At 34.3% G+C, this 27,953-nt stretch overlaps 1 protein-coding gene across 1 annotated transcript in view; it reads left to right on the top strand.

The window, feature by feature from the left end:
• Rab2a (RAB2A, member RAS oncogene family) overlaps nt 1-27,750 on the top strand; it is an 83,448-nt gene extending 55,698 nt beyond the window's left edge. The window contains exons 6-8 of the mRNA XM_076835979.1: nt 2,399-2,510; nt 25,424-25,492; nt 27,479-27,750. Of these exons, the coding sequence (XP_076692094.1) occupies nt 2,399-2,510; nt 25,424-25,492; nt 27,479-27,574 (277 nt within the window). The 3' untranslated portion in view covers nt 27,575-27,750. The remainder of the gene's footprint in view (nt 1-2,398; nt 2,511-25,423; nt 25,493-27,478) is intronic.
• The last annotated feature ends 203 nt before the right edge of the window (nt 27,751-27,953 follow it).

Genomic DNA, 27,953 nt, shown 5'->3' with positions numbered 1-27,953 from the left:
TTTCAAAATAAATTTTAAAAGGCTGGGTATGTCGTTCATTGGGTTCTTGCATATAACATGCACAAGGTTCTGGGCTCAGTCCCCAGTACCACCAAAAAAAAAAAAAAAAAAAAAAACTGAGGGAAAGTAATTAAATATATCCACTGCCTAGCCATTGTACTCCTAGATGTTTACCCAGCATAGATTTATTTTCCCATGTCTATATAAGGAATTGTACATACATTTGTAGTAGCTTTATTTGTAGTATCCCAAAACTAGGAAAAACTCAAATGTCAATGAATAACTGTATAAATAAATTGTGTTACAGCATTATAATGGACTACAACTCAACAATAAAGAGGAACGAACTGTTGATATATGCAGCAAAGTGGATAAATATTAAACAGTTATACTGAATGGAGAACAGATACTGTAGGACTACATTATAGAAAATGCAGGCTTAGTCTGTGGTGGCAGAAAGCAGATGATTAGTTGCCTAAGATATGGGGGAGGAAAGGATTATGACAGTGGATGAAAGGAACTTGGGGGGACTGATGGCTTTACAGGTACATGTGTCAAAACTCAACGTATAAAATAATAAGAGAATATTTGAAGAATAAACATTTTTCACTTTTATCTTGCCAGTTTTTTCCTTGTGCCTTGGAATATACTGGTGGCTTTAAATTTGGTTGATGATCACAAGGAGCTTATAATTCAATGTGTAAAGGAAAAATGTAGTATATACACAAGAAATGTTTCTGATGACTGTAGATGACTGACCCTTCTGTAAGTGATAGTATAATAAATGGGAAAGAAAATAGAAATAAATGGGGTGATTATTATTGGTTGGGGTGAATTGGGATAGACATCAAAACAAGGAATAAGCAATTTTTGAAGTAAATGCATTAAGCAATAGGGAGCCAGTGAAGGGATTTGAGAAGAGCAGTGACCTAGTCAGAGTGACAGATGACACAAATTTGCTGACTGGCATTATAAATTGGTTATACAAGAAGTAGGAAATAGTTTTAAAAGATAAACGTTTTTAATAGTAAAAGGAAAAAAGAGCATAAGACTTAAAAAATGACTTAGGAAAGACAGACACATAAGTAATAGAAAACAACTTAGGTGAGATTTATAGGGAACGCAAAGTCAAAGACAGCAGTTTGATTTTATGCCTGGACAACTGAGGACATGACCACTGTTTTGGAAAGCAGCTTGTTACTACATAATGTTCAAGTACAATGGCTTTTGGGTTTTTGTTTTTGTTTTTTTAAGAAAATATGTTGTCTATCACAACCTAGTACATAAATTGAGTATGCAATTAACGTGTTTAACAAACATTCCATGAAACAATGGGTTATATACACTGATATTTTCTATTATGTTTCTTTTTTTTTTAAGGAATTCTGACTATGGCCCACTGAAGTGATTTTACAATTCAGTGAGTCATATTACTGTTTGAAAAATACTACCCTGGAAAGGCTTTGGCGCATGTACATGTACACACACACACATACACACAGAATTTTTTTACACATGTGTGTATGTGTGTGTACATGTTCATTGTAATAAATGAAAAATTTAAAATAATCATGTCTGCTGGAAATAAAAATAAGTTGTGTGTTCATTTAGTAGAATATAGTACAACAGTAAAAAATTTGAAAACTAGATCTACCTATATTATATGTATAAATTTGAGAAACGTAATGTTAATTAGAATTAAGTTGTAGAACAGTAGCTACATCTGGATTTTTGTAAACATGCCAAAAGTACTTTGTGTTTATGATTATAAACATGAATATAAATATAAAAACGTGCATGAGAACGAAAACACCAAATTCAAAATAGTAGTTTCTTTTTAAGTAAGAAGGAAGACAGTGGTTCCAGGGATGCACAGGCACATGGGAGATGATTCAACTATATTTGTTGGTTTTATATCTTAAAAACTGAAGTAAATCCAACAGAAAAGTGTGTCAAGGCTATATAGAATTTCATGGGTGTTATATCCTAAAGTAAAAATAAATATTGTATAATAGTAAAGCTTATAAACTTTTACAGTAGAATATACTCATAAGAGAAGGTCTAATCCCCACCCCACCTTGCCCAATACAATTTTAGTATGACAAAAATGAGTAGCATACTTTCATCCAGAATTTCTGGCTTATACTTTGTTTCTTCATACCCTCCCCACAATATTTTTGCTTTTAGAAGAAACTGATAATTAAACCTACTGAGATTTATAACCTAATTAATGTTTCCTTAGGACTATGGATTTTACTAAACAATTTTTCTGTAGCTTCAAGGAATTGGGTAGACAGTGTCTTTTTATCACACTTGTAGAAACTCATCTGTATACTTTGCACAGATGTCTTTCCTTGTACCATGTTTAGTAACATGACCCTTTCTGTCCCATGTTTAGTGATTTAGAATCTAGAAGAGAAGTAAAAAAAGAAGAAGGTGAAGCTTTTGCACGAGAACATGGACTTATCTTCATGGAAACTTCTGCTAAGACTGCTTCCAATGTAGAAGAGGTAAATAAAAGGCCCTTTTAAATATCTATCATCTTTTCACATAATAGAAATGTTTCATATACCTTAACATTTATTTCTTGGTGTTTATTTCCTCAGTTTATTAGTCTCTAATAGTCCTTCAAAATCATCAAGTAGAAAAATTTCTTCTTTTGAAGTGCCTTCTAGCATTCATCTTCCAACAGACTCTTAAATTATATTCTTGAGTCTTACTAAAAGAAAAAAGAGGCTAAGAATATGAGTAACTTACTCAAAATAGTGCTTAATTTCCTCCTGGATAACAGCGTGTAAAAGCAGCTGCAAAAGGAAGACAATTGAAAAAGTCTCATCATTCCAAGGATAGCAGAGGACAGGGTCCTAATAAGCAACAGCTAGCACTGTGTCTTAACATAGTAAGCAGTCAGTAAATATTTATTTACAGTGATACTTGCAGCTTTTCCAATTAACCCTTGAACCCAGATTTATTGATGTATTTGTGGTATGTAGAATCAAACCTTACACATGTTAGGCAAATGCTCCACCACTGAGCTATATCCCCAGCCCCCCAGAAATTAAGTATAGTAATTCTGCATCACTGGTCTTACACTGAAGAACTCTTAGATAAAATATTATTCTTATGTATAGTTGATAAGATGTCCTCTGTTATTGACAATAATTATGACATTTCACTTCATACAGCGCACCCAGTGAAAAATCCATTTTACTCTTGTCCAACTTCAAACAGACAAAACTACCTGTTTTAGAGAGGTGTTCTTTTGTTAGATATATTACATTTGAAACCATAAAGGAGCCAATGTGGAAGGAGGAGAGGCATTCAATATATATCTGAAACATACCCTAATTTATTAATTATTAATAATGTGTATCTTAGGGATTTTTTTTTCCTTTCTTTTTGGTACTGGAAGTTGAACTCAGGGACACTTAACCACTGAGCCACATCGCTAGCCCTTTTTTATATTTTATTTAGCAACAGGGTCTCACTGAGTTGTTTAGGGCCTTGATAATTGGCTGAGGCTGGCATTGAACTTGAGATCCTCCTGCCTCAGCCTTCCAAGCTGCTGGCATTACAGGCATGCACCACCATGCTGGCCATCTTATTGATTTTTAAGAACCATAAATACAACATTGCTCCATTTTAACAACAACAACAAAATACTACTATGAAGTCAAATAATAAGGCATCAACTAATGGAAAATAATTTTAGATTTCTAATTCTGTCTCTAATGCCTTTGTGTTCATTTATTTAACAAATAACAGTACATTTTTATTTATAATCAGTAAATTACTGTTTTCCCTTTTGCTGAACATTTAAATGAAATATATTCCATGGCTATTTTGGCAGCACTTACTACAAAAGTTCTGTATTTGTGGTTAATAAAATACATGTTTATATTTGGGTGGGAATTTGCCTTACTCATGAGTGAACATCATTTTACTTTGTGAAAATTAATTTACCTCTCAAAAGCTAATGACTTTTAAGAAATAATTTGACATGATTTTATTTTTATAAAATTCATAGGTAAACATTTACAAATGTTATCCTTGCAGTTTTATCTAAAAGATAAAACAAAAATACTTTCTGATAAAGTATTTTAAGAAGACAGAGGACTGTTCTGTGCTCTAAAAAAGGGTAGAATCAACCTTAAATTTCTTAATCTGATTTAGAAATTGATGAAAGGTCAAAATAATAGCCAAAAGATATCTGCTTATGGGAATATGGAGTATATTTATTTTTTTATTTCTCCTGGTAAGTGCATCTGTTTAAAACCCTGGATATCATATATAAAACCAATACAGGAATATTCTAAAAGATGAATAGAAAAAGGCAGACCTTTGTACTTGAATCACACAACATTGATTTTCCTTGGTTTTTGTTTTTATCTCATACTTCAGAATAGGTGCTAGAAAAACTGACAAGCTAGAATGACCAATGGGGACAGGGCAAAAAAAGCCTTACTGTGGCCAAAGGATCAGGAAAGTAAAATATTGGTAAGGTAGAAAATAACTATTCTAATGTTAATTGAGGGGAAAAAAATTGAGGTACCATATCCATTATTATTAGATTGTAAGGAGGTTTTCCCACTGTCAAACGGCAGTAATGGGGTAGCACCACCACCAGTACTTTTCTGTTCAAGTGGTATCAAAGGAAACCAAAAAGAGCAGAGATTTAATTATGATGCAGAGTCTCATAACAGTATGCAACAGGTTTCAGGGGAAAATTTCTTGGATACCTAGAACCAGGAAGATCTCAAATAGGAAAAAAAAAAGCAGACTCCAATAGTGAGATGACAAAGATGTCAAAATTATCTAATGATTTTAAAGTAGCCATCATGAAAATGCCTCAGCAAACAATTGGAACATGCTAGAACAAATGAAAAGTAGTTTTAGCCAACAAATAGAAAGTTTCAGCCAAAGAAATATAAGAAGCAGTTTATGGTGCAGACATGGACAAGTTTGAGGACCACATACACAACCAGTCTGGAAAATGGCACCGAAATAGCATTAAAAAGCCCTAATTACAAAGATGTGTATCTCTTAAGGAGGTAAACCCAAAAATTGTGAAAAACGTGCATTTTTCCAAGAAGCACAAGAAGAAGGGCCTGAAGATGATGCAGGCAAACAGCACCAAGACCACAAGTGCATATACTGAGCCTGGCAAGGTCTTCATAAAGCCCAAGGAGCTTAAGTCTGGAATCTCCCAAATGGTGTCACCTACAAGCTTAATCAACTTGCCTACATCACCCACCCCAAGGTTGGGAAAAATACTCATGCATCCATTGCCAAGGGTCTCAGCAGTTAGATTCCCAGCAGTGTTCAGGCTCCCACAAAGGCCTCATAGGAAAGGCCAATTTAAGAACAAAAGCACTGGTGTGACTTCTGGGCTATTATCTGCGTGGAGCTGGTGTCCTCCTACTATGCTTTTTGTATAAATAAACCTTAGGCAAGGTTGCCTCTCCTCCTCAGGAAAAAAAAATATATAAAAAGAGCAAAAGGGGGCTCAGTGGCAGAAGGGAAGGGACAGAGGAAAAAAGTAGCAACTAGATGATAACACATTAGAAGCTACTCATTCTAAACTGCAGAGACGGACTGGAGGTGTGGCTCAGAGGTAGAGTGCTGGCCTAGCATGTGCAACCTGGGTTTAATCCCCAACATCACAAAAAATAAGGAATAAGGGCTGGGGTTGTAGCTTAGCAGTAGAGTACTCGCCTAGCATGTGCAAGCCCTGGGTTCGATTCTCAGCACCACATAAAAATAAGTAAACAAAATAAAGGTATTGTGTCCAACTACAACTAAAAAATAAAATTTTTTAAAAAAAAATAAGGAATAAATAAACAAGGGTCCTAAACTTCAAAGACAAAAATGACTGGGGGAAAAGAGTACCTCAGGGACTTTGGGGATTATAACAAACATTTTTGTGATGTGTCATCAGTCCTGGAAGGATAGGAGAAAGAGAATAACTCTAAAACTTCTAAGATTTAGCAAAAAGAATAAACACCTACAGATTCAAGGAGCGAAGCCAACCCCAAACTAAACATTTTTTAATAGCAGATCTGCCATAAAAGAATGGCTAAAGGAAATTCTCTAGTGGAAGTGAAATATGAAAGAAAGATATCTTAGAACACTGTAATGAAAGAAAGAACACAGTAAACAAAAATATAGACAAGTATGATAGACTTTTTTCTTCTTTTGAGTCGTGGTTACCAACATAGATGAGAATATTATAAATTATAGAGGTTAAAGGATGGTAAGATTTCTATATTTCATTTGATTTGGTAAAAAGATACTGGTAAACTTTAGTAAGTTATATATCTAGTGCAATAGCTACATTGAGCTACTACTTAAAAAGTTATCCAGAGTTATACACTAAAAAACAATAGATAAATCAGTTTGGAACTCAAGTGTTTAACCCAAAGGAAAATTGGGGATAGAGGGGAATAAAGTAACAGATTTAAGCCTTAACATGTCTGTAATTAAATGTGAGGTAAGTGATCTAAATCCACCAATCAAAAGACAGAGATTGAGAGAGGATTAAACAACAAGACTCAGTAATAAGATATCTATAAGAAACTCATTTCAAATATAACAGTAAGGTAGGTTAACAATAAAATAATGGAAAAGATATACAAATGTCGATTAAAAGAAAATAGAAACAACTATATTAATATCAGAAAAAGTATATTTTAGAGGAAAAAGAAAATTACCAAAGACAGAATAGGATATTCCATAATGACAAAAGAGTCAGTTCAACAGGAAGACCTAAAAATTCTAAATGTCTGCACCAGACACAAACTCTAAGACATGGAAATCGAAAACTGATAAAATGCAGAAAAACAGACAAGTCCACAATTATGGTGGGAGACTTTATTTAATCTTTTAGGTGCCTCCACAGAACATGTATGAAAGTAGACCACACCCTGGGCAATAAAGTAAATCTCAATATTTGAAAATGATGAAGTCAGAGAGAGTGTATTCTTTAATTACAATGGGATTAAAAAAGAAATCAATAACAGATACCTGAAAAGTCTATAAATGCTCAGAAATTAAATACACTTCTGTATGTCAAAGATAAAGTCTCAAAGAATCTTTATTTGAGATAAAGAAAAATCTCCTACCAAAATCTCAGTAATATGTTTTGTAGATGTAGGCAATATTATAATAAAATACATATGGAAAGGCAGAAGGACTACAGTAGCTAAAACAGCCTGAAAAAAGAATTAAATGAGATGAGTCAAGCTACACTTTGAACTAAATGAAAGTGAAAATATAACATGCAAGGTTTGTTGAATATTCAAAAATTAATCAGTGTAGCCCACCACTTAATAGGGAAAAAGAAGAAAAATCAAATGGTCATAGCAATTGATATAGAAAAAGCATTTGACAAATTTCAGCACCTATACATTTTTAAAACTCACAAAAATGAAAATTAAGGAGGACTTCCTCAGCTGCTTAAAAAGCATGCGCGCGCGCGCACACACACACACACACACCACAAACTAATGTTATACCTAATGACAAAGGCTGTATACTTAGACCATTTAAATCAAGAACAAGGCAGGTGTGTCTGCTGTTGCTGTTACTCAACATATTGATGGAAATCTGAAGCAGTGCAGTAATGCAAGAAAAGGAAACAAAAAGCTTAGAAAGGGAAAAACAAGACTGTATTTGTGGATGATGTGATTGTCTCAGAAGAAAATCTCAAGGAACTCACAATGGATAAAAACCTCCCTGAACTAATAAGGCAGTTCAACAAGGTTGCAGGATATAAGATACATGTATAAAAATCAATTATATTTCTGTATGCTAGGAATGAACACATGGACATTAAAATACTATTTCCAGTTGCGCAAAAATAAAATTAAATTAGGTCTAAATCTAAAAGTGATATTTACAGGTCATATATACCAGAAACTACAAAATACTAATGAAGGAAGTAAAAGAAGAGCTAAATAGAGAGATATACTGTGCTGAATGTTTGGAATACTCAGTCTTACAAAGATGACACTTCTACCAAACTGATAAAAAGATTTAACATTATTTCTACCCAAAAATCTCAGTAATATTTTTTGTAGATGTAGGCAATATTATACATATGGAAAGGCAGAAGGACTAGAGTAGCTAAACAGCCTAAAAAAAGAAGAATTAAATGAGTCAAGCTATTTCAAGTTTTACATGGCTATAGTCACCAAGTATAATGTGATATTGGTAAAGGGATTGACATATCGATGGAACAGAGTAAATAACCCAGAAATCCATTCCCAAATATACACAAATAATTTTAACAGTTTCAAAAGCAATTCAGTGGAAGAACATAGCCCTTTTTATTATTATTATTATTATTATTATTATTATTATTATTATTATTATTTTGTAGTTGTAGAAGAACAGCATGCCTTTATTTTGTTTATTTTTATGTGATGCTAAGGCTTAAACCCAGTGCCTCACCCATGCTAGGCAAGAGCTCTGCCACTGAGCTACAGCCCAATCTAGAACATAGCCTTTTTAATAAGTGGTGCTCTATCAATTGGAAGTCCATAGGGGAAAGGAAAAAAAAAAAAAAAGAACCTCAAGCCAATTCTCCCGGCTTATACAAAAACTAACTCAAAATGAATCATGAACTTCAATGTAAAACATTAAGACAACTATTGGGTCCCCTCTCATCCTATGAGAACTCTATTTTTTTGTTTTTCCAATTTGAATAAATCCTGCCCTTTTACACTCAAAAAAAAAAAAAAAAAAAAACATTGAACGTTCAACCTTTTAGGGAGAAAGAAATACAAAATCCTTGGGACTTAGACCTAGGCATACATATCACCAAAAGAATGTTCACAAAACGAAAAAATAATAAATTAGCCTTCAAAATTTTGTGCTCTGTGAAAGACTGTTGTATAGATAAAAGACAAATCTACAGACTGAGATAATATATTTGCAAGTCACATCCAACAAATAATTAGTAGGTAGAATATGAAAATCCTTAGCTGGGTGTGGTGGCACATCCCTATAGTCCTGTTACTCCAGAAACTGAGGTGAGAGGATCACTTGAGCCTAGCAGTCCAGGGCCAACCTAGGCAATATAATGAGACCCCATCTCACAGTAAAATAAACTCTCAAAAAGAAATAGTGAAAAACAAAACAAGGAGAGAAATGAATTACAGTAGATGGGGTAGAGAGAGAAGATGGGAGGGGAGGGGAGGAGGGATAGTAGAGGATAGGAAAGGTAGCAGAATACAACAGTTACTTATATGGCATTATGTAAAAATGTGGATGTATAACCGATGTGATTCTGCAATCTGTATTTGGGGTAAAAATGGGAGTTCATAACCCACTTGAATCTAATGTATGAAATATGATATGTCAAGAGCTTTGTAATGTTTTGAACAACCAATAAAAAAAACAAACAAAAAAAGAAATTCTATCTGTCCACATCACCTGTGTTTGTAAAAAAAAAAAAAAAAGAAATAGTGAAAAACAGAAACAATTCAACTAGAAAATGAGCAAAAGACATGGGCAGACTTATTTTTGTTTTTGTTTTTGTTTTTTTTAGTTATACATGACAGTAGAATGTTTTTTGACATATTATACATAGATGACATATAACTTCCCATTCTTGTGGTTGTCGATGATGCAGAGTTACTCTGTTCATGTATTTATATATGAACATAAGAAGGTTACATCTGCTTCTTTCTACTGTCTTTCCCATCCCATCTCCACTTCCTTCTCCTCATTCCCCGCTGTCTGATCTGGTGAACTCTACTCCTCTCTCCCCTGGTGCCCTCCCATGTATTGTGAATCAGCATATACATATCAGGATATTTTTGGCTTTTGTTTTTTTGGGATTGGCTCATTTCTCATAGCATGATAGTCCCCAATTCCATCCATGTACCAGCAAATGCCATAATTTCATTTTTCTTTATGGCTAATATTCCATTGTGCATATGTACTACATTTTCTTCATACATTCATCTGTTGAAGGGTACCTAGGTTGATTCCATAGCTTAGTTATTGTGAATTGAACTGCTATGAACATTTATGTGACTGCATCACTATAATATGGTGATTTTAAGTCCTTTGGGTATATGCCAAAGAGTGGGATAACTGAGTCAAATGGTTGTTCCATTCCATTTTCTGAGGAATCTCCATGCTGCTTTCCATAGTGGTTGTATCAGTTTGCAGTCCCACCAGCAATATATGAGTCTGCCTTTTCCCCCTGCCTCCTCACTAACATTTATTGTTACTTATATTCTTGAATATAAGGGGCAGACACTTCATCAAAGAGCATATACAAATGGCAGGAAGCACTTGAAAAGGTATTCAGCATCACTAACCATTAAGGAAAATGCAAATTAAAATTTCAGTGAGGGCTGGGTGAATAGCTCAGTGATAATGCACTTGTCTAGTATGTGTGAGGACCTGGGTTTGACCCAGAACTGGAAAAAAGAATAAAGGGAAAAAAAAAAAAACTTTTACTACATACCTATCAGTATAGCTTTATATAAAAAAAAAGGTGATGGCACCAACAAATGCTGTTGAAGGTGTGGAGAAAGAAGATCACCATACACCACTCGTGGGAATGTAAAATATACAGCCACTCTGGAATTCCAAACAATTTGAAAGTGTCTTTAAACATTGAACATGCAACTACCATATGACCTAACAGTTGCAGCCCTGGGCACTTGTTCTTGAGAGATGAAGACTTATGATTACACAAAACCCATACATGGATGTTCATAGCAGTTGTAATCATAAAGGCCCCAAACTAGGAAAAACTAGAGACATTGAGTTGAAGACCATTTCAGTAACTGAATGGTTGGATAGAGTATGATACTCCACACCATGAAATAACATAAAATGAGAAACTGCTATACATGCAACAACCAATCTCCAGAGAACTAAGCTCACTGAATAAAGTCATTTCCCCAATGTTGTACACTGTGTGATTTCATATAAATAACTTTCTTGAAATGACAAAATTAGAGATATGGAGAACTGATTAGTCACTACCAGGTTTAAGGAGGGTATTGAGTGGGAGGGGTGTGGGTGAGGCATAAAAAGACAAAACGTGAAGGATTGTGGCGATAGGAGTGATTTGTATCCTTTTCATAAATTTGGTTTTAATGCAATGTGCTATAGTTTTCTAAGTTGTAGCTCCTGGGGATGATTAGATAAAGGTCACATGAGATCTCTCCATACATGGGTGTATCATTCCATACACCCATATATGAACCTAGAGTTACCTCAAAATAAAAATATACATACAGCTTAAATTTAATCCTTGATAACCATTTAAAATTTAAAAATATAAAAATTCAGAATGAAGAAGCCTCAACACAACCACAGTAAAATATTAATTTGGAAATATGGAATGGTTATAAAGATCAAATTAGATGTTTGTGAATTTATAAAGAGTACAACATTTATTTTTCAAATAATTTGTGTTAAATATCACTCTCTGACTAGTCTGTCACATTTCTACACAAAGCAAATATTTATTCAACCAGGTCCCTTCATGCCAAATGATAAGTATTTACCATATGCCTAAAAAAATAAGAGTTAATATTTTTGTCAGATTTTGAGCACAGTATCAGTAAGTAAAGAACATTTTTATGACGATATGCTCTTATGCATTAGCGTATTTTTCTTTATTCCCCATGTTAAAGCATTTTTGCAGGCTTATAGTAAAGTTGATGAAGCTACTGTTTTAAGTCAGTTAATCCATGTCACCATGTTAAAGGGGTGGGGGGGTTGTAAACCCCATATATGCATTATCTCAGAATCCTTTTTTAAAAATTAAATTATTTAGGTGTTGGGGTTGTGGCTCAAGTGATAAAGTGCTCACCTAGCACATGTGAGGCACTAGGTTTGATCCTCAGCACCACATTAAAAAAAATAAATAAAGATATGATAAAAGTAAAATAAAATAAATTATTTAAAGATAATGGTGTTAGTTAATTAACAGACCATCTGATCATGGCTTAATTTTAGAAATTTAAGGATATGTGATTTTTTTTATTAGATTAAATCTAAATGGTACAGTGATGATGTTTCAAACCTGGACCTGTTTCCTTTTGCTGTTATGCTATAGTATTTATTTTTAATCAAGATTCAGTTATTGCAATACAAGTAGAAACCATGAAGTTTAACTTGTATATCTTTTAAAATTTTTTTTTTTTTGTAGTTGAAGATAGACAGTGTGTGTGCCTTTATTTTATTTGTTTATTTTTTCTGTAAGGGATTAGATTATTTGCAGTATAAGATAACACCATTGTTTTAGCATTAACTATGTTGTTGCTGCAAATGGATTTAATCTATATAGACTCACTGTTTACTATTAATCAGCTTAATGATTTCATTTGTGCAGGATCTGTCAAAGGGAAGAAGGAGCCAAGTGGTGTTAGAGAGACATGCACATATTGTTTCCCACAACAAAGAATTATCTGGTCCAAAATATCAGTAGTATTGATAGGAAAGATGATGCTATGATTTTGAGATTAAAAATGCTTCATTTTTAATGATGACCTGAGGAAGGAGTAAGACTGAAACATACTATTGTGGAGTGACATCCCTGTAGGCTTATTGTGACCTGTAAATCATAAAATGGGAATCCTGGACTGTTTCAGCATCTGCCCTAGTGATATTGATACCTGGATCCAAGTTCATTTTCTTGCTGGCCCACACTGATGACCTCCTCCTTTCCAATTTAGGTACCCACCAGCATTGTTCATAAGAAGTACTGACTTGTATATCTTTTCAAAATAAAAAATTGTAGTTGAAGATGGACAGTGTGCCTTTATTTTATTTGTTTACTTTTATGTGGTGCTGAGGATCAGACCCAGTGCCTCACATGTGCAAGGCAAGCGCTCTGCCCCTGAACTACAGCCCCATCCCTGACTTGTATATCTTAAACTTTATATATATATATTTTTTTAATTGTAGCCTCCTTGGTGTGCCAGCTGTTTTAGCTCTTATCTAAATGTACACCACCAATCTTGAAACAGGATCTTAAATTTAAATGGCACCCAAGATAATACTTTCAGGTTAATTTCTAAAAACAAAATGACGGCTGGGGTTATGGCACAGTGGCAGAGCACTTGCTTCACATATGTGAGGCACTAGGTTTTACTCTCAACACTACATAAAGTAAACAAAAAAAAAAGATATTGTGTTTATCCATAACTAAAAACATTTTTTTAAATGATACCCTAGTCTGCCTTGATATAGAGGTAAGACTTTCTTAGCACTACACACACACACACACACACACACACACACACACACACACATACAGAAGGGGAATCAAATGTTACAGTAATAATATGTGTGTGTGCAAGTGTTAGTTTCGAGTATTAGGTTTAAGTATATTTCTAAATTAAAAGTTATAATTTTCAAGTTATGAAAATTGTTTTCATATTATGAAAATTATCATAAATTATTTCATGTTATGATAATGAAGTTCATTGCTTTTTGAAATGGACTTTAATCAGTTTTACACAACTTGGGATGACTCCAAACATGCTATTTCCATTTATCTTTTTGATTATTCACCAAGGAAATGAACCTATAAATGTGATAGTAGATGTACCTGACAAAGTTCATCTCCCAGTTATCAAATAAAAAAGCCAATTTCAACCAAAATTTTCTTGTTTATGTGGTATTCCTATAGGATAGGAAACAGAAATTCATTATTTACATTTTTAGTGCCTGTTAACTGATTTTTTTGAACACAGTATTTGGATGTTACATATGCTTAATAATAATAAGGCATTCCAGGGGGCTGGGGATGTGGCTCAAGCGGTAGCGCGCTCGCTTGGCATGCGTGCGCCCCGGATTCGATCCTCAGCACCACATACAAAGATGTTGTGTCTGCCGAAAACTAAAAAATAAATATTAAAAAAAAAATTCTCTCTCTCTCTCTCTCTAAAAAAAAAAATAATAAGGCATTCCATTATTTGTAGGACACTTTGTCAATATTTTTTCACATATATTGTTCCAGTTTTCACAAGGAACACAAACCCAGATATTGCAGTTTTGTGTCCATTTCCCTTTTTATTATGCCACATAGTAGAGAATAGCCATAATGAAGATTATTTGATACTTCCCCAAGTAGCTTTCATTAAAACAATCACTTTTGTATAGCTTTCCATGGGCGAATGAATCTGGGAAAAGCTCTTTTAGGGAACCAGAATTCGCAATAGTATATTAATCTGAGAATCCCATGTTCCTTGCTGACTTTTATTTAACCCAGAGTTTTCAAAGCACAATTCCAAAAAATGGAATTTGAAGTAAATTACATAACATCTGGTGACATTCCACAACCTGATGTCTCTAATTTTGCTTACTCTCTTACTTCATGGTAACATCTATATTGTGATAGGAGGGGTAAAGTCTTCTCTCTCCTTAATATCTCATAAAGGATTGTTTTTAAGTTGTCTTTTAGAGCAGTGCTTTTCAAGTGCTAACATGTATATAGATCCCTAAAAGTCCTGGTAAAGTGGAGATTTTGATTCCATTAAGTCTGTGGTATGGCCTATAAGTCTGCATTTATAGCAAGCCCTCTGTTACTACCAGTGTTGCTGATCTGGGATCACTTTCCAAGAAGCTGAGGGGCTGTGGAGAAGTCTAGTGTGCTGTTATCTAACAGGAAAATCCAGCTGAGTGCTCTCCCCTTATATCTCCTTAGACATATTATTGCTTCAGAGCTTATGATCTTCATCTGTGGATTCTTGATGCCCAGCATATAATTATATAACCAAGTTTCAACCATCTTAAAAATAAAAAACCTGTCACTCCATTTCTCCTGGACATGTTTGTTCCCTTTCAGCTTCCATTAAGAGCTATCTCTGTTTCCCATTTTTCTTAACACCTCATTTCATTGTCTGACTTCCTTCACCATGGACAAGTCTTCCTGGGCCTTCTAATTGCCACACCTAACAAATGCCTTTCTGTTCTTTCTTTAAATAGTCTCTTGGGAATGATTGATAATTTCGACTGTTCTTTTATGTATAAAAACAACTTCCTTAGCTATATATGATACCATTTTCATATGCTTCTCTAGAATTCTCCAGACTCCACTACAGATTCTTCTTTCTGTGGTAAGATACCACCTAAATGCATGACTTCAGATATCCCGTTAGGCTGTGTATTCAGGTCCACACTGACAGCTGCTGCCTAGATCTCTCTGCATGAGTATTCTTCAGACCCTTGCAGTTTTAACACATTCAGATTTAAAGTGAAAACCCTTCTCTAGTCCATAAATCTTCTGTGCTTTATATGTTCCCTTTTCTTTATCCTTTCATATGGATTTATTTGATACTGCTTTCTACCTGTTACCTTATTGTTTCTACCTGTTAAATATTGCTCTATTTTGTCCTCTATCATAATTGTCTCCTAATTGGGCTTCCTGTCTTCATTCTTCAGACTCTACACTAATATCTATGCGACCTTTCTATAAATGAAAATCGAAAGCCACTTTCCAATTTTATTAAAACCACACAGTGGTTCCCCACAGCTTCAGCATCAGACTCCTTGGTTGTCAGATAAGGCCTATTGATTGCCAGACCCCAACAGTGTGCTTTCCATATTAAACTAGAACTAATCAGCTCTCTAGTACCTCTCCCCCTCCTCTATAAAAAGTGTTCTCTGAAACTGAAATTCCCTTCCTTTCTACCTGATCCTTCAAGGATGTGGTCAAATCTGATACCTTCTTTGGAGTGTCTTCAGTGACCTCTTTCCCGTTTCCCTTTCACTATCAAGTACCACACACATAAGCACATGAATTGGTAGGCTCTTTTTTCTGTGCTCATTCCTCTGTCACCATAGGCATGAATTAAATCTATTTTTCATATCAGCCCACCTTAAGGGCAGAGTTCCGTGAACATACAGACTTGTTTCATTTCCACACCCCCAAAACCTAATGCATTGGCTCCCCTATGTAGTAGATAGCAGAAGTTTGTGTGACTAATATTATTTATTTATTTCAACTTTGCTTCTCTTCTTTCAGTCTTCAATTGGTTATACTTTGGTCCCACTTCTTATGTGTAGTGGAAGTCTGTCCCTAACATTTCTGTCCTCAGCATTCTACAGCATGAGAGTTTGGAAATCCAGATGAACAGATTGGTTCCTCCTTTGAACATTGCTTCTTCAGTAGCTACCTGTGGTCTTTGTGGTTTGAAAGGACATTTTTAGATGCAGGAATGTTTGTCATAAAGATTATGGAAAGCTAGGGAAAGCACCCTTTTCCAAAAGCCTTTGCCACCTTTTTGAAGATTATTTAAAAAAAAAAAAAAAAAAAAAACCTAGAGTGATGTATTTACTTCTGTAATTCCTTCCCTGTTTTTCTTTGCAATTTCTCTCTAACTTAAAAGCTTTTTTCCGAGTTACCAAAACGTATTATATTTCCTCTGTGACCTCTGTAGGTATAATACAGATGATTGAGGTATAAACAATTAAGAAACTTGATTTTTGTCAAACAGTTTTGTCAAGTATTCTTCTCAATCTTTTAGCCATTTGATGGGGGTCTTTTTTCCCTTATTAATCAAATTTTTCCTAAAATTAAGATTGGAATTTTTTGACATGATATTTTTGAGACAAAAATTATAAGAAATTGGTGAAGGAATGTTTTCCCTAACCTGCTGTAGTCTTTGCTAAACATCATGACACAGATATAGTAATTAAAAATGTAACAAGTGCTTACACTATTGGTAGGAATGTAAATTATTAAAATGAATCAGTAACTCTGGGAGGCTGAAGCAGGGGGATCACAAGTTCAAGAACAGCCTCAGTAAGTCAGCAAGGCTCTAAACAACTTAGCAAGACCCTGTCTCAAAAGTGGAAAGATGAGGAAGTGTAGTAAAGTGCCACTGAGTACAATCCCCAGTACAAAAAAAAAAAAGAGAGAGAGAGTATGAAGGTTCCTCAAAAATTAAAATAGACTATCTTATGATCTGAGAGTCTCTTTCCTGGGTATATATACAAAGGAAATGAAGTCAGTATGTTGAAGACAATCTTCATTCTGGTGTTTATTGCTTCATTCTTCATAGTAGCCAGGATAATGGAAGCAGCCTAAGTGTCCATCATCTGATGAATGAATAAAGAAAATGTAGTACATATATGTAATGAAATACTATTCAGCCATTAAAAAGCTTGAAATTCTACCATTTGCAACAACATGGATGAAACTAGAGATCATTATGTTAAGTGAAGTAAGCCAGACATGATCTTACTGATCTGGAATATGAGAAGTTTGATCTCATAAAAGTTAAGAATAGAATGGTGGTTATCAGAGGTTGGGGAGAGTTAGATAGGAGTAAGAAGTTCTGGTGTGCTACTACCCATTAGGGTAACTATATATATTATATATATTTTATATATAAAATTAGAAAGGACTTTGAATGCTCTCCCCATAAAGATATGATAAATGTTTAAGGAGATATATTTAACCTGATTTAAACATTGTACAGTGTAAACATTATCAAAAACACCATATGGTACTCCATAAATTATGTGTCGTTTTTACATTTTATGTATCAGTTAAAGTAATTTAAGTTTTAAAAACTCAAGTAGCTTTAAAGTTCATTGTAGTAGAAATTAAAAATAAATAAATGAAAAGTCAGGGCTAAACCTTGCTGGCTTAGCTGCTAAAGTACCAAAGATCCTGAAAAATGATAGCTGAAAATATAGCCAGCTAACCCTAAGACAGATGGCACTAACCTGCCAAGCTACCTAAACTGACAGGATAGATGAATTTCTTTGGAGAGAACACATGACTTAATGAGACATTACTAACTAGAAAGAAGACTAATTTCAAGGTCCCTTGCTTGTGCTTATGTTCTGTAGTAGTACTTGGAAATCTCCAGACTTAATATGCATTGAGAAGTCATCTTACTTTTTTGGAGCTTTGTTGTAAGTGGTGAATTAGGTATTTTTAATAGCTGAAATGTGAGTATAAATAAGCCTTTATTGCCCTCTTAACCCTGTTCTTATTGTCGAAGCCAACAGGACTTCACACCAGAAATCTGATCTGGTTTTATCAGGCTTCCACCATCCCTTAAATATAACTTAGTTTAATATTTACAACTCTCTTTCACATAATAAGACTTTGCTGACTAGCTTTAGCTTCTCCTCCTCTAAACTGGCCACCACCCTTGGGAACTTCTTAGATGATCTAAACACTAACTCTTGAAAGGTGGATCACTTTCTGTACTTCTAAACCAAGCTAGCTAACACATCCATATTGTATATCCCCTTATTTTTCACATATACCTATACTATTTATTCATATGTAAGCATGCAATTATATAGATTGCCAACTGCCAACACTTTCCCAAATGTAGATGACATAAGCATTAAAATTTCATCTAAAATTTTTCATTTCCTCCTAAAAGCCTAATTTTCTTCCTTTTTAATATACCTCAATTCATGGTATACTCTTCCATCTCAAGTCACTTAAACCAAAAACAGAGTCGTAAGCACCTTGCCACTTTTAACTTGTCATTTACTGAGTCCTGTGTATTTCTTCATGGTAGATATTAAATTTGATCTTTGCTTCCATTCTTGTGGCCACCATCTTATTACATCAAACTTTGTTTCTTAGACTCCTCATTGGTCTCCATATTGCTAGTCTTGCCCTTTTATAATTCATCCTCCAAACTATCCTGTTTCTGTCCCTCACCTGCTTTTTACCTTTTCAGGATTCTTTGGTACCTTTAGGGCCACCTCTAAAATCAGCTCACATGCCATCCTGTCCCCACCTTCTAACAGAATTGAGCTTAAAAATCTCAATTTTTCCTCTCCTCAGTTTTCCTAATAAGTGAGTAGAAGCTTGCTTATCCTGCAGGTCTTCATTCACAGGGCTTTCCTTCTCAGAAATGGTCATGACTCTTTACTTCTCTAAGCAAATGGAGGTTTTCTTTCTATTCCAATTTTAGACTTGCATATATCCTGCTTTTTCACACCCTTGTGGTAATGCACATATTTACCTGAATAAATACACATATTTACCTATTATCCCCAGTGCCTGGTCCAAATCAAAAACTGGGCAAATGTTTACTGAATGAAAGAACTCCGTTACTAAGGAGTTAAACATCTTTGTTGTCTCTGACAGAAAGTAGCAACAGGAAATTCTTAAACACTATAATCCCCAGTCCTTTCTAATCTAATAATTCCATATTCTTCCCCCAACCTCTTTATTCCTCTGCTAAGATTTTTTTAAGGGAGGTGGAGTTTACTGTGGATTTAACCTTGGGCCTTGCATGTGCTAAACACACACTCTACCACTAAGCTCTCTCTCTGCCCCCATGCTAAAGTTCACCAAGACCACCTCTTTTTCTTTTTAATAAGTAGTCACCGGTGGTGTTAATTTTTGTAAAAGGTGGAAGGAGACAGAAACACAAATAATCACAAATTATGTATACTTCCAAAAATAATCCTAGAAATCCAAAATAATTTCCAGCTAGGTTTTTGAAGGATGTGGAAAGTATGCTTTTTATGTTCAATTTAAACTGACATAAATAAAAATTTCTTTGTCTTGTATTAAAGGTGATACTAATAAAGGAAAGGTAAATGTGATAAAAAGAATATTAGATTCTAATTCTGCTTCTGCTATAATGGTATGTGATCTCAGGCATTTCACTTCTTTTTCTGCAGCTCAGTCTTGTCTGTTTAATGAGAGTCATTATAGATCAGTATGTTTAACTGTGGCCCTCTTTCAGTGAAACACGCGAAAACTATATGAAATAAGCAAAAACAAAACAACTGTACATTGGAATTGGGGATACTGTGGAGAATGAGGGGGAAAGGAGGAAGAGCTTCTCTTTCTGCTGGGCTATCCCTCCTCCCTTCCTCATCCCCAAAGGGTAACCCCAGTAAAATTAGTTTGAAGTATGATTTGAAAGCCATTTTAATTTAAAGGTGTGTGAGTTTTCTTCCACTGAAGCTAAAGCAAGTAGAATCAGAACATTTTAAAGTCATGGAATTTGAAATGCTTTAAGCTCCCTAGTATTATATTTTCTCTAATCTTCACAGGGCTTTCCAATTTTTACATAATACTTAGGTCTTTTCACAATATACCTTATTTTTTAGGGCTCACTCTATACGTGATGCGTTGCTAGGTCATTTCTTTAAAGCTTAGTTTTATTTAATCAAGACATTCGACTTGACTAAGGAGCGTTGATCGCTTTTCTCTACTGTACAGTGTTTGTGGGGCATATTTACATTTAGCACTGTACTTTCTTCTTCTGTTGCTCCTATGTGTTATAGCACCCAAACATTCATGATGAGAACTGACATACATTGAGTACTAACTACATTTCAAGCACTATTGTCAGTACTTTACATTAATCCAACAATTCAATGAAGTAGCACCATTAGCATCCTTATTTTATAGGAAAGTGAAGTAGTAGGTCTCAAGCAATGCAAGCTAATAAGAGGTAACACTGGAGTTGCATCTAGAGAATCTAGTTTTAGAGCCCTGCCCTTAGCCATTCTGCTGGTTTTATAGGCATAATTTTATTCCATGACTACAGGTTTTCTTGAAAGAAAAATTAATTTTCAGTATTTGCATACATAATTTGAATTTTTTTGCAAAATAATGAAAAGCTATATAAAACACTTAGTATAGTGACTAACCCCTAATAAATACTTTTTTAGATATTGGTTAGTATTAATTTAGGTAAATGGACACCTTTAACTGATTTTATACAGCATTTCAGTTGCATCATGTTTCCTAATTTAAAAACTAAAAAGTAACTTAGAAGGTACCTTGCTCTCAAGCATATGTTCAGATATTTAAATAAAATTGTCCAAGGTAGGGCTAGGATTGTGGCCCAGTGGTAAAGTGCTTGCCTAGCATGTGTGAGGCACTGTGTTCAATTCTCAGCACTGCATATAAATGAATAAATTAAATAAAGATCCATCAGCAACTAAAAAATTTTTTTAATTGTCCAAAATACTTAGATATCATAATTTTTATCTTGCCACCAGGTGGCAGCATGCTGCATAAGGAAATAAGGGAACTTAAAATTTATTTTCCATATATTTCCTTAAAAACTGGCTAAACCTTAATAAAAACAGTGTTGTGTTTCCCTTGCCTCTGTTCCCTCTAGTCAGTACTGAAGACCCACTCAACAAGCCATGTGTGGTGTACAGTGAGAGCTGCCTCAGCTCTGTCCTACATTATTCCTCTATCAGTTAATGCAGAAAGTTTCTTTTCCCTTTTGTTGTTGTTGTTATTGTTTCTGGTACTGGGTATTGAATCCAGGAGTGTTTAACCACTGAGCAACATCCCCCGTCCCTTTATTTTTTATTTTGAGAAAGGGTCTCACTAAGTTCCTGAGACTGGCCTCAAACTTCCTATCCCTCTGCCTCACCCTCTTAAATTGCTGAGATTACAGACATGTGCCATTGCACCTGGCTTTTTCCTCTGTCTTTAACTGAGAGTTGAACCATTGTGCCTAGATTCTCCCAACTAACTGTAATAGTAACAGAACTACATTCTCCTTATCCTTCTATAGGTTCCTTAATACCTAATAAAGTTCCGAACATGGGGTAACAACTTAATAGGTGCCCTTCAGTAAATGTCATTGAGACCAAAGCATACATTAGTGTGTATATTAGCTGATTGTGTATTTGGATTATAGCACATATAGAGGTTTTTGTGGTTATATTTATTTAGGTTTGTACTATTAAAATCCCTGAAATTTTTCCTTAAGTTTAGGTATTATCGGTACCATTCAGATAACTGTGTCCAAGAGTCGAATGGTGAGTGTCTGAGGTGGAAGGCAAGAGAATTAATGACTAATGAAGAAAATGATGGTAAAGGACTGACCATGGCAATTAATCAAAGTGTGGTGAAGGGGAAGACCTGGTAGTAAAATAAAGAGAGAGGCAGGCTTCAGATCCTGGAATGGCACACTCAGTGCCTGGGAAGCAAGATAATCACTAACTTTAGTTGGCTGCAAGAAAATCTGTTTATACTTCATAATTGTGGTGCTGCCTAGACATTGCTTGTTTCATGGTGCTAATAATGAAGTCATTTAACATCAGTTTCTGGGCAGAAATTTTTTTTTTTTTTTTTTTTTTTTTGCTATATATACTAAAACCTATAAGTTTTGCCTATTGCTTTCTCCCTAGTAACATCTTTAAAAAGTTGCCCCCCAAGAGATGTGTACATAAGGAAAAAGAAACCAACATTTTATGGAAACTCACTGTGCCCTGTAGATAAGTCCTTGCTAAAGATAATTGAGTTTAATAAAGGTCTTTTAAGTACCCATTTCATTTTGGGAATTATGCTAGAGATTCAAAGATACATTATGTTTAATATCTATAGATAAAGTAATTCTAAGGGAACAGCCCAGCCATTCAAATTAAATTAATTCTGTGAAGAATATTAGTAATGCCCTAAAATATTTTACCAAGCAATACTTAAAATGTATTATATTACGTCCATAAAGAATACAGTGATCTGCATGGATTACAAACATCTATACCTGGAAAAATATGGAGATTGATACTGAATAGAGTAAAATGATCATTTTTAATACCAGATAGATGTTTTATCATTATATAGATGTATATTTCGCACCTTTATTGAAATGTTTTACACTTAAATGGGTAGATTTTATCTGTGATAACCAAGGCAGTCATCTTAAAAGCTTTGTTTTATCTGTAATAAGCCTTAATAGTATTTGGTTACTGCTCATTGTATTTGGAAACTCAGCAATTTCAGTCCACCACCACACATTTTAAAAACAAATGTACTAATATCTACATTTGTCATGTTGAGTTTCACATACTAAGGACTCATTAAAATTAGTCATTAATCAGTTAATAATATACATTAAATGTTAACTTCTTGTCATGAAGTATATAAAACAATCTATTTGTATGGTATTCTCTGTGATATACCTAGAGAGGTAGAATCTATATTAGTGTCTTTAATTGTAGTCAAAAAGTTATATGACAGAATAATGTAGCATCCAAACACTATTCCATTGATACCAGATATTGTTGTGAAAAAAAATAACCATTTGTTATAATTCAGTTAAAAGAAATTAATACATCTTAAGCCTGTGTGGTACAATTTTGCTTTTAAAAGTGTTTAATATAAAGTATTAAATGCTATTTAGGCAATAAAATTATTAATGATTTAGAATATTTTACATAGCATGGATTTCTTTTTTTAATGTTTTTAAAAATATTTTGTTTTAGTTGTAGTTGGACACAATACCTTTATTTTATTTTTATGTGGTGCTGAGAATTGAACTCAGAACCCTGCACGCGCTAGGTGAGCCCTCTACCATTGAGCCACAACCCTAGCCCCTAGCATAGCTTTCTTAAGCCAGTATTTTAAGTGATTCATCAACAGTTTGGCAAAAGGCAGTTTATTTACATAAATTGGCACACCTCATAATGACTTTTGTAATATTAAATTGCTTGTTTATTTGACATTATAACTCATTTTAGGGGACCTTGTAGTTCTGCCTAGTGATACAGTGAAATGTACATATGTGGATACTCCCTAAGGAATCCCAACTCTGTGAATTTATGTATCTGTTGACTTCAGTGTTTAGTTAGCCCAGTTTCTAACAGCGGCACAGTAATTGACATGTTATTGAATATAAAGTTAAATTTTTCCTTATTTATAGAGAGAACTTCAGTTTTGAAGAATGTGAATCAATTCATAGTTGGCTGAAAGCCAATTTCTCCTTCACTTTAACTGCAGCACACACATGAAAATCGTACCTCGTCCTAAGTGCCTTGTGAATCTGCAGTGATTAATTCTTCTCATTATTTTCCTGCAAATTCTCATGACCCTCTGTGATGATTCGATCTGCCACATAGAGTTTATGCATATTCATATCTCTGTGCTCCTGCCACAGTCTTTCGAGTCTCCTTTACTGACTGGTGTGTGCTTGGTGCAGTAATTGAGCTGCAGTAGATTGATTACTCTGGGGAGCTGTAAGGCCTTTAAAGGTGAAAACATATCAGTCCTGTTAATTAGGAAACAAAAGCTCTGATCCCAAGTTCAGCAGTCAAATGTTTCCAGTGTAGAAAAGATGAAATGTAGGATTTGTTCCCCTCCATGAACTTTGTTTACTTCTTAAAATTTGAATTAGGTTCATATCAGTGGTACAAGAGAATGACTTTCTTTTATGAATGTTCATGTAATGCTAATTGAAGAAGACCTTATTTATAATGTTGATTAGTACTCTTGTTTGTCCTCTCTCAAATCTTATACTTTAGAATCTGTCAGAGTTTATACATCTTCTGTAACATTGGTAATATTCGGATAAAATACCTTAATTTTTACATAAATATGGAATGCTTATGGATTAATTTTATTATTGTGGACTTCATTTGGTCTGCAGTACTTTAACTAATTTTCAGCTTAGTACACTAAGTACATTTATTTAACATGGTATAGGATTTCAGTTGCCTTATGTCTCTTTATCATAAGTATCCTGATCCTTTCCCTCTTAAAACTATATAGTAAGTAATATATGGCCACAAGGGCCCTGTGTGGAACAGTGTCCTCCAAAAGTAAGCTAGTTTCAACATGGAGGATCATGCAGGTTATCTGCATAATTGACATACGTTGTTCTCACGTGCACTCTTTGCAAATTATGATATTCTCACCACCACTTGTGGTCATGATTTTTTCTTTTGAGATATAATTTGTACGCCATAAAATTAACACTTTGAAAGTGTGGGTTTTAGTTTACTCCCAAAATTGTGCTATCATTACCACAATCTAATTCTAGAACATTTTCATCACCCAAAAAAAAAAAAAACAAAACCACATACTCATTACCAGTCACTCCCCACTTCCTAGCCCCTAGTAACCAATACTCTACTTTCAGACTGTGTAGATTTGCCTATTTTGGAAGTTTTTGCCTATTTTGGAAATAGAGTTGTATTATATGTGGCATTTTGTTTCTGCCTTCTTTCATGTAGCATGTTTTCAAGATTCATCCACCTTGTAACATGAGTCAGTACTTCGTTCCCTTTTATGGCCAGTAATGTTCCATTATATCAGTAGCCTGCATTTTTGTTTTTATTCATTGATGGATGCAAATTTTCCTACACCCTTGCTTTGCTCTTGATTTTAGGAGGCCAGCTTTCAGTCTTCACCATTTAGTATGTGGTTTTTCTTGGGTGCTGATTATTGGATGGAGGAAGTTCCTTTCTATTCCTAATTTGTTGAATTTTTTATCTTGAAGGGTTGTTGGTGGTTTTCAAATGCTTTTTCTGCATCTATTGAGATGATCATGTGATTATTTTTGTGTCCTTTATTCTGTTAATAGGATGGATTACATCAGTTAATTTTCATAAATCTAATTCTGTGATATTGTCTAGAGCTTTTATATAATGTTATTTTACTTTTGTGATTTTAATAATATGACACAATTTCTTTATATTTCAGGCATTTATTAATACAGCAAAAGAAATTTATGAAAAAATCCAAGAAGGCGTCTTTGACATTAATAACGAGGTACATGCGTATAAATATCACTGGTTAATATTAATTTAGAATTTTTTGACTTTTACTTAGTATTTTGATTCATGGTTTTATATTTGTTTTAATTCCTAAAATGACAACCCTAACTGAATACCTGATATATATAGTACAATAGTTAAATGTTTATGTTCTAGTAGAGCATCACTTTATCTATGTAAATGGATTAAGGTAAGTGGCCCTATCCACTTATTGCAAGCAATGCAAAATAATATAAATCCCCCAAAGAGCAAAGAAAATCCACTTTTATCCACATGTCCATATGGTGTCATCTGCTTTGGGGAATAATATTCTGGTGTGTGAATGCATGTACTATGTTCCTAATGCAAGATGCTGTCTCTCTTTTCTGTTATAAAAGAAGAAAATTATTTTCAATTTGGAAATTACAGTATAGCAGAATACGTTTTCAGAAGACTAAATTGATATATATAAGTGGCAATTACCAGGGTTTTTTTTTTATTATTTTTAAATTTTGAGCCCATTTTGATCAATGTGATTAGGATGAAATGTAAAGCTTTGAAGCATGTAATTCAGAATGTTCACTAATTATCATTTTGACTTAGATCCACACTCTGTGCTTTTTCTTACTTATTTTTAAGCATTCATGTGAATAGGGCATGTTATTTGTTTATGTAAATATTTGTGCCTATGTGAAGACTTCTAGCTTCCAAAAGGAAAAGCCCAGTTCTTCCCCCATTTGCAACTAGAAAAGCATTGTTAGGAAGCTATTGCATATGGGTCTCTTGGTCTGTACATGGATGATACACTCTATTATTTGCCTCAGTAGCCTCTGCTAAAGGCAACAGCAATTTGCCTGAGGTTTCCAAAAAGTACTTGCTTTCTCATTTCTTTTTATTTGGAATAATAGAGTTTCTAAATCTTATCTTCTAGACCTGTATGGCAGTACTTCTTGAGTTAATTTAAAGGTGACACCATTCACAGACTAATGCCCTATAAATTGAACAGTAATTGGGCCTCTATTTAAAAGGGCACGTTCATTGTTTCTGTCTGATTTCATATAGTAGCTGACTGCTTTACTGTGCCTTATGCAGCTTTGATTGTAATGTGCTGTCAGAAGCCAACAGGCCGTGCTATTTATTTGGCCTAATGCCAAGTCTGACTCCTTGATTCCTCAAGAAGTTGCTACCAGCCCAGAGGGGGCAAAACCAATGAGCCATAGGGCATGCTTTTTATTAAAGAGGAGTCAAAAGAGCGAAAAGAAACCACATCAGCTGCTGTCAATACTGAGCTAGTGCCAGAAACCCCAAGGCTACTACTGTTGCAGAACAACTGCCAAGCACTATAAATCTGAGATTTACTGTGACGTAAAGTTTCCTTAAGAGCTTAATTTCTGAAGCTACTGTATTACTTTTCTCAAAGTGTTGTATTTTTAGGTAAAATCCACTTGAGGGAGTGAGGGTTAAGACATAAGTGTGAGTTTGATGAATGAAAGAACTACTCTGTGTGTGGGTTCTTGGCAACCTGCCATGTCTTTGGGGATCATAGAAATTATTGATGACACAGAACACTCATATGCCCTTAGCCTGTACAGCTGATTCAACATGGAACAGAAATGCTGTCTAGAGAAAAGATTTTACGTCGTGTTAGAACAGCAGGGGCTTTGGATATTTTTGTTCTTTAAAGATTCCTTGCAATAATTATTTTAAACAATTTCTCCATTATGAGAATTCTCTGAAAAGCAGCATTATCTGATTTCTGTTAAACCAGTACCTAGTATGATAAAGAATTATTTTCAGAAATATTTTCCCAGTGCTATTTTTTAAAAAAAATGGAACATCTCCTGAGAGATACTTTTTTGATTGTTGCTAAAATCTGCTTTTTCAAAGTTGTTTGGTAAATGTATCATTAAGAGTTAAATTAGTTTTTTAAAAAATCTAATTAAACTCTACTGTCTGATCGGATCTTCTTCTACATTTATTATTCTGTTCTCTTTTATTTCAGGCAAATGGCATTAAAATTGGCCCTCAGCATGCTGCTACTAACGCAACACACGCAGGCAATCAGGGAGGACAGCAGGCTGGGGGAGGCTGCTGTTGAGTCTGTTTTTACTGTCTAGCTGCCCAAATGGGGCTACTCACTTACTCTTTTCACCCTCTCTCCTCCTGCTCAGCTGAGACATGAAACTATTTGAAATGGCTTTATGTCACAGAAGACTTTAATCCTTCAAATTCTTGTATAACTTTGAATAAATGGTTCATGTTCACTTAAAAAGACAGATTTTGGAGATTGTATTCATATCTATTTGCATTTGATTTCTAGGTCAATTGATGTGATTATTTTTGTTAAATGTTGTCTTGTGCCCTTAACTACAAACTGAATTGTATTAAACACTACAAAGTCATCTTGAGTATTTTAAATTGGTTTGTGTAGTTAGGTTTCCCAACACCTGTGGTTACCTAATGTTTAATATTATAGA

Source organism: Callospermophilus lateralis, chromosome 16 (assembly GCF_048772815.1).
Source record: "Callospermophilus lateralis isolate mCalLat2 chromosome 16, mCalLat2.hap1, whole genome shotgun sequence".
Classification (NCBI taxonomy): domain Eukaryota; kingdom Metazoa; phylum Chordata; class Mammalia; order Rodentia; family Sciuridae; genus Callospermophilus; species Callospermophilus lateralis.
The sequence above is the reverse complement of the archived record's forward strand: the minus strand, read 5'-3'. Positions and strand labels throughout refer to the sequence as shown.